Source organism: Leuresthes tenuis, unplaced genomic scaffold, assembly GCF_036924035.1.
Source record: "Leuresthes tenuis unplaced genomic scaffold, fLeuTen1.0.hap1 SCAF_22, whole genome shotgun sequence".
Classification (NCBI taxonomy): domain Eukaryota; kingdom Metazoa; phylum Chordata; class Actinopteri; order Atheriniformes; family Atherinopsidae; genus Leuresthes; species Leuresthes tenuis.
In genome coordinates, this window is record NW_027325376.1 from 9,062,549 (window position 1) to 9,080,837 (window position 18,289).

General features: G+C 37.8%; 1 protein-coding gene across 38 annotated transcripts in view; it reads left to right on the forward strand.

Moving 5' to 3' along the window:
- LOC140281575 (receptor-type tyrosine-protein phosphatase delta-like) overlaps positions 1-18,289 on the forward strand; it is a 339,321-nt gene that overhangs the window by 287,919 nt on the left and 33,113 nt on the right. For 12 of the 38 annotated variants that reach the window (XM_072376019.1, XM_072376023.1, XM_072376033.1 and 9 more), the window contains 9 exons: positions 5,609-5,797; positions 6,933-6,941; positions 7,663-7,680; positions 9,681-9,791; positions 10,969-10,980; positions 13,849-14,118; positions 14,998-15,579; positions 15,988-16,133; positions 16,641-16,785. In XM_072376019.1, the coding sequence (XP_072232120.1) occupies positions 5,609-5,797; positions 6,933-6,941; positions 7,663-7,680; positions 9,681-9,791; positions 10,969-10,980; positions 13,849-14,118; positions 14,998-15,579; positions 15,988-16,133; positions 16,641-16,785 (1,482 nt within the window). The remainder of the gene's footprint in view (positions 1-5,608; positions 5,798-6,932; positions 6,942-7,662; positions 7,681-9,680; positions 9,792-10,968; positions 10,981-13,848; positions 14,119-14,997; positions 15,580-15,987; positions 16,134-16,640; positions 16,786-18,289) is intronic. The other 26 variants (XM_072376031.1, XM_072376052.1, XM_072376032.1 and 23 more) reach the window with 4 other exon arrangements.

Below are 18,289 nucleotides of genomic sequence, written 5' to 3' on the forward strand. Positions count from 1 at the left end.
GCCTAAATTGCAGCACTTCCAGGATCACTTCTAAACAACAATACGTCTCGACACCCATTTTTCTCCTCTGTGCCACAGCAAGTGACCTGTGACAGCCTCTTTGAGGAGATTGTATCCACTCAAATAGGTCCAACAAATATATCTTATTATGGCCTGCAGGGACTTTCCCTGAAGAATAACCTCAACCATGGGGTGAAAAGTCTTGTTCCGCTTGGTGAGAAAAAGGTCGGACCAAATCCAATCCTTGTGCAGCAACCACAGTACTAAAGCCAGAATGTGACCAGAAGGTTTATGTTTTCATGGTTTCACTTGGAAACCGAGCCTTTGGTGCAACAGTCTAACTGGATTATTTTTGGAGCCTAGTTTGTTTTTAGTGTGATAAAAGATTATCCATAGCTCATGTAATCAATGTGACTTAATATTTGCACTTCATTTCCTGGCTATTATATTCCTTTGGGTTACATCCTGAAAAAAGGAAGTTCTCTTTATTCCGAGAACATCTTTTTAGACATCCGCACAGCCCACTGTGTAAATCTTAATATATTTGATAAAGAAGCTTTCCAGTTTGTTCTACAATAAGCTCAAATACATTAGCAGAGCATCAGTATGTGTCAACTTTAACTCACTGCCAACCCAAAAAAAAAAAAAAAAAGGTTGACCGTGCTATGTTTATATTTCTAGTGAGCTAATGAAGGTACTTAGTAGGAGAAAAAAATAGGCTTTAAATTTTTATGTCTGTACCCATGTCTGTGTCACACAGCTGTCAACATTTGAATGTGGGTCGAACTGAGGCAGACACCTTGTATCTGCTTACCCCGTGTTTTTAATGAATTCCGCTCCATGTATGTAACTGCATTAGCCTTGTAATGCCTTATAAACATCAAGCTCGATGCACCCTGCAGCAGAGTGTAACTGCCACAGTGTAGCACTAAATAAGGAAATGTGTTAACAGCTGAATACCTCAATCTGTTAAGGCTATTTAATATAAGTATTAGATGTATATATTGCGTGAGTTAGTCACCACACTTATGATACAATAGGTTTGTGGTTTACTTTGAACCGAGTCTGTGCATGTTGGTGACAACAGTGTTAGGTTGCCAAATTGTGCAGAATTTATTGCTGCACTTCAGCAACATTTTGGAAATTGCAATGCCCACTGTTGTCATACAAGGAAAATGTGATTTCACTTATGCTCATATTTTGTGCGAGTGATCAATAGATATAATCTGCTAATGGGGTGAGTTTATGTCCAACGGCCTTATGTCTTCTGGAAAAATCTGCTCACTGAAGTACTTTCTGAGCCAATGTCCTTTTTATACTCATCCAATACTTGGCACTATACACTCATATGGCCTGATAGCCTGGCAGTAGCTAATGTGTGCAAATTGTCATTGGGAGTCTTTTTTATATCAAGCACCAGTGCTCAGCACTTCTTTAGAAGGTGACTTCAGCATTTCTTTCCCTTCCATCTCATTTAGTGTGTAGATCCATTGTTGAATATACAGTATGGGTCTATAAAGCAGAAACTGCCCTTGTCTTTAGTGTCCTTGAGATTGCAGTCCTCAGCGAGGTAGAATAAGGAAGCAACTACGCAAGAACTCTTTCTATTTTTTTTTTCAAGTAATCCCAGCTTTCGCTAATTACTTACATATATATTCACAGGGTATCTTTCCATTATATGTTAAGGTCATATAGCCTGTGGTGTATCAACCAGGGTATCAGCCATTTTAGCATCCTCCAAAGAGTAAAACAACATCTAGTTTGACACTGGAAGAGAAATTATGATTCGTATCCTTGTCAAATACTTTCACTTTTTACTTTATATAGGCTATCAGATATATAGATTTAAGAGGCATATTTCAGAATCCACCTGAACATGCATGGATTTTGTCAAATAAGTCAACACAGACTCACTACCTTTACTGATTGCAAAACAATTGTGTTTACTCTCATGAATGGTCACGGTCATCTCCTGAAAGCCTCTTCTTAGCCTGGAGAAAACTGGTTAACCCCATCCAAAACATTCAAAAACAAATAACTTTAAGTACACCTCACTTTTCCAATTTACCGCTCTTATTAAAAAGCAGCTCAGGGCTCCTGAAGTGGTCTTAATGAAGTAGCCCCTTGGTGACAACTTATTTAAGTTGCAAACCAGCCTTAAGATTGTTGGTGAAAATGCAAACGTAGCACACAAGAAAAACATCCAGCCACTTGGTCGCAGCTTGATTAATTATTTCAATCTTACTTTTAATGCTTTGTCAATAATCCAAGTTCTCCAAAAACGTACATATGTGATTAAACAGTGATTAATCTGATTTCATTTGAGTCTCTTGGCCTTCTAAGGACAATGCCGCTGCAGCTCTGTTGACGTGAGTTGTTAATCACAGCACGAGCTACCAGATGTGTTCAATTTCCGTCCCTTTGTTTATTGTCACAATGGTAATTCACTTCACTGTGAAATAAATGAGAGTACAGCTCAAAGCTGTGAGAACACCAAAATACTTGTTTATTTTATCTCAATCACAAGATCTGTGTGAGAAAAGTTTTCAGATACCATGCCGCTGATGTCAAGACTTTATGGCAATTTTCAATGAGCATGAGTTTACAAAGCAGCTGTGAATTGCATTTCGGGGTAAAGTGACAATGCATTCAAAAGGCCAGGATCCCCTGGAACAGATCATTCATTTTAAATGCAGTGTCTTGAGTCATATCAGCTGCCTTGGCTGAAATTACAGGCCAGTTTCATGTAAAAACTCCTTCTATAGATGGGTTTGGGAAGTGTGCCTCTTGTTCACTTGATTTCAACACTTTCCTTTTTTGTTTTGTTTTCATAGAAAATTCTGAAGTTAATCTCTGTTGTAAATCAGGCATAGATACAGGCTCCTGTTTTTTAAAAGCTATCTTGAATACTGAGGTCACACCATTGGCTTTTTAAAAATGATTTTATCCCTCGGTGTTTTCCTTTTCTCCACAGAACTGAATAACTAGATACATCACATGCTGCTGCATGAAGAGGACACCTCAATTATGATCTCTCAAATTCTTTGTTTTAGAACTCGATGTGATTTAACAAGAGTTTCTCTTTAGTTCGCATGGATTGTAACATCCAATTACTATAGTCAACACACATCTATGCTTGTAGGCTTGCTTCTGGCTATTGTGTTTGATCAGGTATACTTTTGACTCACTGTGGAATCAACTAATTGTCTGTTCGACCTTGAACAGGCTGGAGGGAGCTTGGACAGGAGCTACCTTGTACAATTAATTAATTTCCCCTCCTCTTTGTCTCTCACTGTTTGAATTAACTGTACAGTTTCTTTAAAACTATTCTTTTAATCCTTGGACATCAGATATAAACTATCAGGATAAAAAAACAAAAAACAGTTTTACAACTGGGCAGTCTTTAAACCCTTGTGTTGTTTATGTTTGCCAAAACACAAAAAGTCTGTTCATAGTTTAACACAATATTCACAGATAAAATATTTATTAAGTACCTTATCACCTTTTAACAGCACTGAAACAAAGCCAGTACCTTTTGAAGACCATCTCATTAGAAGTTAATGTGATAATTTAAGAAAAAATAGTCCAAAAATACCACTCGAATAGACCATCTGTAACCATATAAACTAAAATAATCTGAAATTAATAGTGGGAGAAAGCTGTTTTCCTAAAATTTGTCCTGTCCTTCAGCTCAACTTTCCCACATAATTATGATGTGAATTAAATATGGCCGCTGTATGTCTGAGGGGAATTAACTAAGTGCTTGTTGTTTTTAATGAGCAGCAGTTTTGTGCCAACAGCAAGCAAACACAATGCCAGACACCTACAAACTTTTAACAAGCGTAACGCTGGATCTCTCGTTGCCTTAATGGATAATAAAAGGAACAAATAGCATGCTGTTCATCATGTAAAGGAGTTGCAGAAATGGACCATAAGGATACATAGGCCAAGATGTCTTTTATAAATAACAGCCAATAAAATGGCCATCTTTAAAAGTATTGGATGCCATATATGGGATTAAAAATGAGTAAACCAGTTGAAAAAGCTGAAAAACAATGTTTCTTTTTGTTTGTTTGTTCCCTCCCCTATTCTCTTGTTTTCATAATTTGGACCCGTGTGCGTCTTTAATAAAGTAATAAATGAAAACGTAAAGTCATCCATCACACATCAGTTCAGGCAGGGACACGGGGATGCATTGGAAAGTTTTTCAGTTCAGTCTGAAGTCACTCATTTATAATACAGTCTTATTGCTGAGAAGATTTATCCATGGAGGTGGTTGCTCATGCCAGATACCCAAAGGCACTGTTGGAAGGTAGCCATGTTTGACGTTCTACAGCATGTAGGCAATGGCATCTCAAAGCTGTTTCCAAACTGATGACGCCTCGTGAAAATTTAATGGAGAAATAGTTTCCAAAACAGTGGCGTTTACGAAAGCAACGGAAGACATTAATTAGCGATTTCACAGTAGGAAAAGGAAGACTTGAAGGTGCAGATAAACCTTGCTGGAATTGAAAATAAGCAGTTCTTGTTTTGCAGGTTAACACTTGGCTAACACTACAGAGAGGCAGGCAATTTGCAAACAAGACTCTTATGGTCTAATATTCCAATCTGCAGCCTCTCAGAAATCCTTATTTTCTGCAAGCCAGAAATACATCTTCTTCAGAGTGGTGAGCTTCAGATAAAGCTGCTTCAGGCTTTGTTTTTCTTTGTTTTACTAAAAGAACATATGTGGAGCAAAGTGCACTGCGAGTTATCTTTTTTTCACATCTCAAACGGCAGCAAGACGTAGCCCGCCCTTGTTCAGTCACAAAATTGAGACACAGGCGGGAACAAGACAGCACAGCAAAGCCACCTGCCATCATCAAAGAACATCAAAGCTCCACCTCTCCCGAATGGATTTGTAGCCATTGTCGCTGCTTGCCGTCTCTTCCATCACAACAGAAAGAGTTTGACACTTTGGAAAATGCATTTATTAGCTTGTTTGCACAGAGTTATATGATAACAATAATACCGTTTTCATATCAACATATTCTGGCATAAAAAGTGTCACATGATATTACCTCAGGGAGAGGTTTAGTTTAGCTTTCCATAAAGACTCAAACAGGGAGTTATACCTCATCTAGCTATGTCAAAATCGTTCTGCCAGCATCTGTCAAGCTCACCATATTAAATTATACTCAGTTTGTATGATTCAAACTAGCTGTTTTCCCAGCTTCCACTCAAATTGCAATTCAAGAAAAAAGGTGTTTTTAATGCATATCCTACTTTATTTAAACACATTCACTCACCATTGAAAGTGTATTTGCCAGCAGACACCAAACAAGCTTCAGTCTTCAGTCTCACTATTACCATCAGACTAATATAAGGTAACTTCAGCAGCAAATGGAAAAAAAGTGCAACAGAAAAAGCAGAAACCACTAAGAACACAGTCTGTTGCACATTAACAATTACATTTGGCTAAAGCTTGTCTTCAGACCTTATTCTAAAGCTATGCAGACTTTTTCACTGCAGTTTCCATGGGATCTCGCCTTCACTCACACAAGCTTTAATAAAGACCCTTGACATACTCAGTCTGACCTCTGCCACAATGTCTCCCACCTGTTTCCAGAGGACCAGCTGCCCCCTGGTTTCCCCACCATAGACATGGGCCCACAGCTGAAAGTGGTGGAGCGAACACGCACTGCCACCATGCTATGTGCTGCCAGCGGCAACCCTGACCCAGACATCTCCTGGTTCAAAGACTTCCTCCCTGTCAATACTACCAACAACAATGGACGAATTAAACAACTCAGATCAGGTAGGTTCCCTCTGCTAAAAACTCACTCACCAAACGGGGAGTCCTCTTTCTTGTTTTCTTTTATCTGATGTGTTCCCCTTCTTATATCCTCTGTCCTTTCATCCTCTTCTTCTTCCCATAATTGAATTTCTCATTTTGCTTTTTATTTTGTAGGTAATGGCATTGTTTCTACTATTTCCTGTTCTCTACTCTATGTACGGCCCTGTTGTGTGTTGTCTGTACAGTACGTGCGTCTCCCCTCGTCTTCCAGTGTTGTCATGGGCTGTTGGGATTGATCCCTCTGTGTTTGCTGGCTTACACCCTAACTTCTGTTGTCATTGCTCACTGCTGTGACTTTTTACAAGAAATTATTTTGGCATTTTGTGTTGACTTACTTTCCACTGCATTGGTGCAGTATTTTTATAACCATTTACTTCATTTCTTATGTCGTTTTTTTTTCTTTTTTTACAATTAAGATTTAACATTTGGCTTCATTCAGAACCTCCAAAAGAGTGTACATAATCTCAAAACAGGATGCAGAAAAGCAAATTAAATCTTGTTTGTGGGTATTTGTCCTAGAATAGAATTTTGCTTTGTTTTAGAGCTATTTTTTGGGTTAAAGAATAACAATGAATTCTAAATCAGCCACAGTAGTGCAGAAATCTTCATAAAGCTTGTCCCTTTCCCCTTCAATTCTTTAACTTTGTAGCCCCTGCTTTAATGTTTCGATGCAAGGCTTGTTTTTATTTGCCTGTGAGACACCCCAATAAGCCCATCCACTCCAGTATCCCCAGTTTGATTTCAATTTCTCAAAAAAAGAAATTCTTCTATTTCTTAAAAAAATGCTACCATAGCTTGCAGCTCTTTGTGCCAGCTAACAAAAACACAATAACATAACTCAGATTTTAAGTCTTGTCTGTTTGACCACCTGTCTTCACAGATTTCACAACTGTCCTTTGTTAAATCATCATGTTAACCTGACTTCCTTGCTGACTTGTTTTCAGTAGATCTGTGTCAAATTAACCCTTATTTCTAACCTGCGACTTTGATTCACGTAGAGTTGCTAAAGCATTAACGAAACCTTGTTAACTAAACTTAAAGAATATAATCATATTCTTATGCTGTCTTTCTTCTCTCTATATTTTTAAATCTACAGAATCCTTTGGTAAGTGCTTAGCTCTAAAGCACACATCACCCCCACTAATTTCCATGTTCCAACAACTATTAAAATGCATGGCATGCATTTTACTAACAGATAGTTTAGTTTCAGGGCTATCACTAGAGACACACACTCCTCCCTTACCCTCACGGTGTTCAAGTGTCCCACCACTGCCAGCTATAGTATCACTTTATCTTGAGATTATAATCACCAAATTTTAGCTTAGTAGTGTCATATACTGACATGAGTAATTATCTGTCCTCACATGTCTGTTCCTCACTCACTTACTCACTTAATCTTTTAAAGCCAGCACCTTAGGTATGGATAGTTCACGAGCTTTAGGGAGGTGACCAGCTCTGCCTAGATCAGATCAAGGTCTGCTCTCAATCTCATATACAAGTCCTTAAAGTCTTTCCCTTCAGTAGATGATCTTCAGAAGCCATTGCCACTTCCAAAATGGTACCTCCCCTGTGGTACATCACTGTACAAGTTCTTCTCTCTGACCTATGATTTTTCTATGATGAATCCTGTCTTTTTTGCCAGTAGAGTACAGAAAAGTTCTTCCTCTCTTTACTCTCTTTCTCTCTCCTTTCTCTGTCCTGTAGTACCTTTATTTACATACCCTGTTAAATCTAATTTGATTCTTCTTCCAAAGCCCCCAGCCTCTATCTACTCGTACTAATGCTTCTTCTTTCTAATCTTATTTGCATTCATATTATCCACCCAGGTGGTACACCAATAAGAGGTAAGAGTGCTGAACTGACGTTCACAGAATGAAAATAATACAAATTCATTCCTGCTGTCAACCCATCCATTCACCCGAATCACCTCCATTTTTGTCCTGTTAACCAAGATCAGATCTCATTCCGTTCATATGGACCACCCTTCTTATTTGTCCTATTTTGTTGACTAAATTTGTACTTCATCATTTCGTCTATGCTTTAATTACTCCTTTGTATTCTCGTTTCGAGAGCCCGTTTAGCTCAGTTGTGATATGCTTGCCCTGGCTCAAATAAGCATATCCAATGACAATTTTTTTTTTTCCAAACTATATTTTTACGTTCATTTTTGTTTTCTTTTTGACCATAGCGAATCATGTGTCCCTCTTTTTGTCCAACTAAAACAACCAAGCATTTTTTCCCCCTTAGCTGTTCTTGTTCAGCACAAAAATATGCACAGATGCTGTGGAATCACGCAGGCATGCTGAAGACAACATTGCCTCCTCTCTGCTTTTTTCTCCCAAAGAATTCTTTCTATCTTTGCAAACTATTTTTTTTCCATTTCTTCTATTTGCTTTCCTCTCCTGTACCTCTACAAAAAAGCCCAAACAACCACTTTTTTGATAAAGTTTCTACGGTGCTTTTTTCCTCTTTCACCTATTTTTCTTACTTTTCTTGGGTTTGGAGACTATTTTACTTTTTGACTTTTTTTTCTTCAGGGTTTGGGAAGGCAATCTGTAGAGTCTGGCGAGGACCCGATTGGCTCATTTTTGCCGTGTGACATGGAGCTGGAGAGTTGTTGATGCATAAAGCCATTTTTCTCTGGGTCATGTGACACCACACTGCTGATCCCATTGGTGGATTTTTATGGGTGTCTTTTGTAGCTTTCAAAGCTAAAGCAGTGGTTGGTTACCTTCTTGTTGGCTCAGGCCAATATTTTGAATTTTGTCTTCTAATACAATTGCATTTTATTTTTCAGCTAAGGGTTGTCAGAAGGTTGTAAGTTGTGTCGACATACATTTCTTGCTAAGATTTGCATGTCAAAACTTTTGTTACAGAGGGTTATCTGTTGGTTTTGCCTTACATAAAACTTCAAATACATTTTTTCCAGCTATATGAGCAGCATTTTTCAATTTTTGTATGGGCTGCATTTTTTTAAACTGACTTCACCAAGGTGAAGTCCAAAATGAATACGTAGGGTGAATATTACAACTGATCTGTGATTGAATATGCTAAAATTCATACCTAAATTTCTTTCTTTTAATTGTCCTCCCTTGTTATGCTGCTTTTTTATACTGTAAACCTCTTTTGTTTGATCCATGTTTCCCTGAAGCAGTATCACTCATCCCCATATTAACCAGTCCAGTGACATGTTGTATTTTGATGGGCTTGCCCCTATTCTTTAAAGTAAAATTCTTACTTTTTTTGTTATCATTGGCACTTGGATGAGTGTCTTTTTAGACTTAATAATACTTTCCCCCTAAAGAGATCATTAACAAGGTTACCATATTAGCTATAAAATGTAACTTAGATGTGTATTCCGTTTACTTTTTTATTAGGTTTACAATGTGTTTCTTTTTTTCTGTGCGAGTTGCTATTTTAGTTTGGTAAAGGGGAACAATATAGTTGTATTACAATGTCTTGCATGGTTATCAGTTGCAACTATCCCTCCCTGACAGTAGGATTACAGTCTCCATTTTATCTCAGGCAGTGGATCCAGCTGCGATACTGATTGAAGGATAAAGTCAAATATAGAATGTTTCACGTAACAAATGCCAGAATGTAGTGTTTTATCCATGCAGAATTGGATTATTCGGATTATTCCTTTAATAATAACCATCCTCAAACTGTCCAGAGTACTAAGGTGTGAAAGGATAATGCAAAATTAGAAATTAAGGGGGCTAATATTGGCTTTCTTGGGTCCAAAAAAGCTTGTTGCTGTTTATTTTTGCCTTGTGACCTTGATGCCATTGGCATTACTCTAACCACATACACTTCGCTACTCCATTTGTTATTCCCAACGTAGGTGCCCTCCAGATTGAGCAGAGTGAAGAGTCTGACCAGGGGAAGTACGAATGTGTGGCAACCAACAATGACGGAACCCGTTATTCCGCCCCAGCAAATCTCTATGTCAGAGGTAGGAAGCGTGTGTTAACACCACTTGAATGCTTCAGTCAAACATTATGATAACATTCTCTTTAAAACTCATGAGGAATTTTAAATCGGCCAATAAAGTCTTGAGGGGCCATGTCCCGTGAAGCTATTGTAAGTATGTTTTGTTTTGGTTTATTTTCTGATCCTTGCACTTGGCTTACCTGCACTGATTTGACCTACAATATCATCTCTGTCATGCATTTCCGGCCTGTTCTGTTGATTATCCCGAGTCTAAAACCAATAATTAGACTGCTTGCTGTGTTTATCTACAAACTGCTTTCAAAACCTGACTGCTGGAGGTGGTAAAGAGTGGACAGCCTTCTTTCATTATTTCCCACTGTATCCCAGCAGTGAATAGATCCCTTTTTCCCCACTAATCCAGACTGAAAAGACAGCTTAAATCTTTTGCTACTGAGATTGTTAAAAAATTGTTAAAAGAATGTAGATAAAGAATTTAGACTGCTTTGTAATAATTTCAATATATTGCAAATAACTCTACATTAAATTAGCCTGTAAAAACACTGCTAAAGTTTCTGGTTGCTAAAGAGTTTGAGATTCATAGCTTTTTTAGCACATGCCATAAAGCACAGAGCCTGGAATCTGTTATTCTGCTAAAGTACAACTTTCTTGTTCTTTGGTGTTCTTTTTTTCACATTTTATGTACAAAAACCCACCATTATTAATTCCAGTGTAATTGTTGTTAATTCTCAATGCAGAAACTTGTGTGGCTGATAGACATTATTTGTATTTTGTCCGATAAATTTTACACTGCTCTTCAGTCCTATGGTTGGCTTTAATATTCACCTACTACTATCCAGTTTCAAACTAAGATTATGTAAAATGTGTAATAAGGCAAAAAATACACAGATTATTTAAATATCATCATAAGCTAACCACATGGCTTGGGCAGAGGATGTGTTAAACGTAAACATTAATTTTATTTAAAATGTTTGAACTCCAGCAGGTGAAACATTTCTTTTACAACCTGGGTGTCGGGGAGATTCGAGGGGCTCCCTGCACCTTAGACACTGAAGGTCCTTCAGATTGTTTGCGTAGCATTTGAACACCTTAAACATGGCCTTTTTACTCTCTGTGTTTCCCTTGTTTTTCTCCTTTCCTTATTTCATTTTGTTCTGCATCAAATTCCCTACATCCCTCAGAGCTACGAGAAGGTTGGTGTGTTTTTACTTTTTGAATACATCACAGTACAGAAACAAGTTCTTTCCTTTCTTTTTTGTTTTTTGGTCATTAAAACAAAACACCTCATAAAGACACTGAAATGGAAACAGATGCATTACCACAGCTTTTTTTCCCCCTCCAACTTTTGCTTCTATCAGTACCATTTCTTTCTTCCGTTGCACATTTAGTGTTCATGTTCCCATTGAGAATGCCCCTGCTTCTCGTCAGAATGCTTGACTGTCCAACAGGTGGTGCATGTTTGCATCTTCGAGGTGGGACAGTGGGGACGGTATTTGCATCTGCCTGACAGTCTATTTGCATGTTCTCCCTTTTAATGTTTGAAATAGTCTTCCCTTTTTCCCAAACTTTACCCCTGTCAGTGTTCCTGCTTGTTTTTTTTTCTCATGACTTACAGAACAGCAGACTACTATGGTAAGAAAGCATTAAAAAGAAAACGGGAACTAAATCGTTGAGGGTTATCTGCATATAGCCATTAAGCAATCTCCTTGTGGCACTCTCGCCAACTGAATTTTTCTCATAGATAAAAATATGCTCAAGAAAAATCCCTCCTTTGCTATAATTGGCACTAAAGTAAAGCATCAAGCTGTAAAAACAATCTTGCCTGCAGAGATCATACATTTCCTTGGATGAGGATGTTACTGCTCAGGAAGTCATGAAAGAATGATGCATTTAGAGTGTTATCCACAAGTCTTGACAAATGTAATGATATTCAAATGAGCAGGATAATATTGTGTCTGTGGGGAGCTTGATCCAATTGGATATTAATTAAATATTGAGTGAGAGAAACGCTGTATTTAATAATGCAAGCAGTTCCCCTAGATAGAGAGCTGCAGTTTGCTCAAGAGAATGGGCTTTGTGAATTAGCAGGCAGTAGGAAGTGCATTGTCTATGTTATAGTCAAGTATACAAAATACCTTCACAAATAACTAATTAAAAAGGCGATAGATATCAGAATCCAGGTGATTAAAAGTCACATTTTGCAGGGGGTTTTTTTGAGGTTCAGTGAAAAAAATCTAGCCCAAGAAGTAACAGTAGAACAGTAATCCATTTTAGATGTCATGAGCAGTAACACTGACTTTATTTATAACCTGAATGCTCCCTTTAAATTGTATAATATTACATGGTTGTCCCTGTCTGTTTGGTGCCTATGTTCCTTACACATCCACACAATTATGTAGACAAATCCTAAATCAGAAAACCTGAGGACAAACAATATGTTCAGCATTTGCCCATATATGTTGTTGCCTTCTTTTGTCTCTGTTCCCCTACTCCCCCTGCTACACTTACAGCAGACTAACCCCACATTTGCATCATATGATACCTTTTTATTAGATATTTTACCCTGCAGCCCTCTCCCTCTCAACTCCCTTACATGGTTGCCTCACAAAGTCTCACATTTTTCTTGAAAGCATGATGGACATCACGGATTGCTCCCCTATATAAGGCTGTCAGGCATGCATGTGTCCATAATATTATAGGTTTAAGTTCACTCAAAAGTGTAACTTCTGCTTTGTAATTATAGCCTTTCATCTTTTGATTTTGAGAATATTTTTATTAAATGTGTATCAACTGTAGCTGTCAAATGGTATGCAATTATTAATCCAAAATAATATCAACATAACAAATTATATTAAAAGGCTGCAAAATTGTTCATTATTTTACAAATACTTTTTTTTTTTTTTTTTAAAGCCAGACCAGACAGTTGACTTTTAAGAGTGATGATATACCAGATGTATATTTAAAAGTGTCTTAAAGTCTCCTCATATGACAAATGGCTTTCTTAGACCTGTTAATGTGAATGACCTCAGCTGGCTTTTTCTTTCCAACTGCACTTAAGAGACATGTAGCCCTATAGAAGTGGTTTAAATTAGCACCGTTAATGTTCATGAATTTCATTCATTGTCAGGCACAGATTGATTTGTAGTACCAAGGAATGTAATGTGGTGAGACACATTAATGCTTTATGAACCAGCATCACTGTTTCTCCCATGATAAGCTGAAGACACCTCATTTGTCACTAAAACTACCAGTACAAAGAAAGTATGTATATTGTGCATCTGTCCTCTGAGCTGTCTCTGGCTCAGTTCTAAAATCTAAAGCTACTTTTAAAAGTTTATGTTCCTTAACCATTATTGACATTAAAAATGATCTGGAACAAAGCATAGTAAGCTTGTAATCTTCAATGATATGTACATAAAAGGAGTTGCGGGATTGTTGCTTAGACCACCTGATTTTATTTTCTGTCACTAACAGCTTTATCACTCTGAAGTTCATCTAAGGGGTGAATGCATAACATTTGACAGCCCTAGTTTATATTTGGACTTAACAGGGAAAGCAAGACGTCATTCTACTTTGTTGCGTGTGCGACTCAGACGTATTACTTATGTTTGTGTGATGTGAGAATGTGATGAGGCACATTATCTCACATCAGCTGGAAGTACGCAGCCTAAAAGTTGTTTCTCTGCATACAACTGTGGAGTGCTGTTGACTCTCCAGCACAGTTCTGTATATCTGTACCGATGGTGATGCCGTATTTTGTGCATGGTGATCGTGTTGGTGTTTACCCATTCACCACTAAATATAAGTCCTGGATGGAACGTGCTTATAGTATGTTTTCTTAATGTTTCATAAGAAACTACATACATAGAAATTTCTGTGCTCTATCTAAAGCTTGTGAACTGCGTCTATATTCTCATTTGTATAAATAAATAATATGTCCTTGTCTTTTGAGTAACATCCAAAGAGAGTACGGACAATTTTCTTATAAAAAAAAGTTGTGAGACATTCCATTTTCTGCTTGGTTTTCACTATGTTTTGCTTTGTTTTATCTTTTATTTCAGTGCGCCGTGTGCCCCCACGATTCTCCATACCACCTACAGATAATGAGATCATGCCAGGCGGCAGTGTAAATATCACATGTGTGGCAGTAGGCTCTCCCATGCCATATGTCAAATGGATGCTGGGCGCTGAGGACCTTACTCCAGAGGACGACATGCCCATTGGACGTAATGTCTTGGAGCTCACAGATGTCCGACAGTCAGCCAATTACACATGTGTGGCTATGTCAACCCTGGGGGTGATAGAGGCTGTGGCGCAAATAACAGTAAAAGGTAGGCTCTTCTTATCACTCCCATTCATACTTTAAGACAGCAATTTCTTAAGAAATGCCAAGGACAAAAGAGGATTTTTTCATAGTTCACTGAACAGCACTATATTTAAATTCTACTTGAGTTTGGAGCTAGTATTGTAATTAGAAAAGTATCTAAGCACAAACTATTGTCAGTGTTTTAAAGAAACTTACTTCTGCAGCAATTCATCTGCAGAGGTTTCCATAAAGCTACAAGCCTCAGCACCATGCTCAGTGTATTTGATGCCAGATTCAGAATACAGTGAAGTGCTTATCTCTCAGCTGGAGAACTACATAGCCACAAGCTTACCAAGATGCTTGCAAGATGCAGGGGGGGGTGAAGGTAGTGAGCATTGTTTGGTGTCCTCTGTAGACATTGAACTTATCTGAGAGTAATCATATCTACACTGCAATGTGCCAAAAAGATATCCCAGATTGGTGTTGCCATGTTCTCGTGTGCACAAGGGACAAATTCCAGCACACACACACACACACACACTCAGCTTTGTTTTTCTGAGACATAACATAGAGATATTAGTCACAATATAACAGTCAGGCAGCTCCCCCAGTAGTCTACTTCAGATGGCATATAAAGACAAGCTATTGCCCTGATATATTTTGCTGTGTGTCACAGTGTGGGGAATTAAAGCAATAAATTTATGTGTTTAATTATTAAAGAGATAAAGAGAAGTCTAAGATTAATGACAACAACAGCACTGTTAAATGCTGAACATGGAGAATACAAACCTCTTTGTCTCTTTGGCTTCTCAGAGTCTTTGGTTTATCAAGTAAATTAGGCTTTGTGATGTTTAACGTATATGTTGCATTCTAATTCAAATGTATGTATAAATCCTCATCACAGCATTACCCAAGGCTCCTGGCATTCCTGTTGTGACTGAGCGCACAGCTACAAGCATAACATTGACTTGGGACTCTGGCAATCCCGAACCAGTGTCCTACTACATCATCCAACACAAATCCAAGAACTCAGAGGACCTGTACAAGGAGATTGATGGCGTAGCCACTACGAGGTACAGCGTGGGCGGCCTCAGCCCTTACTCTGACTATGAGTTTCGGGTGGTGGCAGTAAACAACATCGGACGAGGCCCGCCCAGCGAGAGCATTGAGGCCAAAACAGCAGAGCAGGCCCCAAGCACGGCGCCAAGGCAAGTTCGAGGTCATATGATGAGTGCCACTACAGCTGTCATCCAGTGGGATGAACCAGAGGAGGCTAACGGACAGATCATGGGCTACAGAGTTTATTACACCATGAATTCCAACCAAGATGTTAACATTTGGGAGAAACAGATTGTTCGGGGATCCAACTTTGTCACCATCCAGGGTCTCATACCAAATAAGACATACTACATCAAGGTTTTGGCCTATACATCAGTGGGCGACGGACCTCTCTCCCCAGACCTGCAAATCATCGCTAAGACTGGAGGTGGGTTTGCTCTAAAAATACAACCCAAATATTAGTTCATCAACATACAACCCGAGAAACTTTCGAAATTTGTCCCTTTTCTACGGATAGACTTGGAGTGTCAAATATTATTTCCCAGAGATCCTCATTAGTGGGTTATAGTGGTGTGGTGCAAAAATATTCTCCAGGCTGTCAGCTAACACTTCATTTTGCTTTTTAACAGGAAAAAAAAAAAGTTTCATTTTTAAAAACAAGAAGTTGAACATGTTCATTTACTTATGAAAAAGTCATAAAAATAGATATTAATTTATTTACACTTTCTACATTGACAGAACTGCATCAACAGAGTGTGGGCACTGTTGTAAAAACTGTTTCTGGAATGAAAAGAATGTGTAAAGTAATAAAATCTTCTCTTTTTTCAAACTCAAGTTCCCTCCCAACCGACAGACTTCAAAGGAGAAGCCAAATCAGAAACGAGTATTTTACTTTCATGGAACGCTCCAGCACAGACTGGGCAAGAAAATTCAGTCACAGGATATGAGCTCATGTACAGGAAGAAAGACGACAAAGAGGAGGTAATCATTCTCCAGCATGTTTTCACCGTGTTAACCCTTAGGATTTTATGACTGTAATTGCATATAGAATGCTTTAAATCTAACCCAATTTTGTGTTGCAAGAGGTCACTTTTATGCTTATTCTCCAACATTGATAGCAATGCCGTGAGCAGTGAAGAGTTGGAAAGGTGTTCGCTTTTTAGCCCTCATTTTCTGTCCTGTAAAGTATCATTTATATTTCTGATCCTGATAATTACAGATCGCAGGAAGGCTCAGTCATTCCATTTGTATGTTGGCAGTTTTTGTAACAATATATAAACAGCTACGTCAATGTCATAAGTCACAAGTGGTTTATAGTGCATGAGGAATTTTACAATTTAAACGGTTATAACTTTTTACAATTCTAACCCATCAGACACTAAGATAAAGCTCTATAAATAAAGTATGAAACTCTTCATATAAACTATATGAAACAGCATTTTTGCACATTTATTGTTTTAATACAGAATGTGACAACTCTCTTCACAGAAACGAGTCAGCTTTGAGCCAACAACAACGTACCTACTGAAGGACTTGAAGCCCTTCACTACTTATTATTTTCGGCTTGCAGCCCATAGCAAACATGGAGTTGGAGCTTACACCAGTGAGATCTCTGCAGAAACTCCACAGACACGTAGGTCTTCTTCCTTATCTGACAGAGTTGAAACTATTTGGAAAGAAACACATTTTCAAATGCTTTGGAATACCTAAAAGTGACAGAAATGTCAGTAATACCCTGACACAGCCCAGATAAAAAAAAATAAATTGCATTTGAAAATGTCTTGAGATATATAAACATAAAAAAAAAAACATAAAATAAGTATTAATGTGGACCTGACCATGCAGCATTTACCTTGGTTGTGTTGCATGGACAGTATGATCAGGCTTTCCCGCAAAGTCAGGAGACAAGGTTATAAAAAGCCACCACCCTCCAACTTTGTTGTGCTTAAACAGTCTTGGGCATCGTAAATTATGTACACGAAAGCCCACATTTTTGTTGGTTTTATATAAATCGACAGGCATGGCTGGCATTTAGGAAGCCTTGTCTTCTGACACAGCATGTCAGCCAAAAACAGGGTAATAGTTACATTTTGAGAATGAGCTTTCTATGTAACTCTGACAGTAGAAACTGATTGGAACTTCCCCCATTTTCTTTAACTGTAATGTGTCAATGTTCCATTGAAATTAGAGTTAAGAAAGTTTGGAGTTACATTGAGGAAAGCTCAAAGCAAGACTAGTCTTTGTAGTTAGGAACAACCTAAAGGCCTCAGATTTATGGGAAAGGGCAAAAATGAGTGATCAGATTCCATACATTTTTACAAAACGATTTTATTCGAAAATTGGTCTCCTTTTGATCAGCAGTCAAAGATTGGTCATGAAAAAAAAATAGTCGATTTTTGTATTTAAGATTTGCACAAATGGCATAAATCTGAGGACTGACATACAGAGGCAGAGATCAGGTGGGTATAAAAGCTCAGACATTAAAACGCTGCCCAGATTTATGTTCTAAGGACTTTAAAGAGAAAAAAAATGCATGCCAATGTTATCAGAATTTAATACATCAGTCATGTCTCCTTGGGAAGTTCTCTGTTGTACAATCAGGCTTTTACCACAAACCAACAGGCTTCGGAAAGGTTGGTGACAACTAAAACATTTTTGTTTCTATTTCAAACTAGATACAGCATCAACCTTTATGTTTTTGGATTGATGGTAACTGCTTGTAAAATGTAATATTAATTTTACTACATTGTTTATCTTAAATTATTTCTCAAGTCCTTTAATTAGGTGATTATTTACAAATTCAGGAATCTTAGAAATAACAGATCAATATATAGGATTTTTTGTTTCTCTTCATTTTAATTTATCTTTTATTTAATGAAAAAGGTAGGTGACATACTGTATTGTAAAACTGCCCTTTTTCCAATCAACACCTATCATTTGTCACAAATTTGTACATTTTTGTGTTCATCATTGGCTTTTGTTTTGTATTTATTTGGGATTTTTCCCTGATTTAAAGTACTTTATTTACCTCATATGTCCTTGTTCAATTTCATCATTTCATTTCCTTTTCTTTTTCCTCTGTTTGGTCAATTCTGCCATCATCACCCTGATCAAATCAAAAACTTAAAACTCCTTTG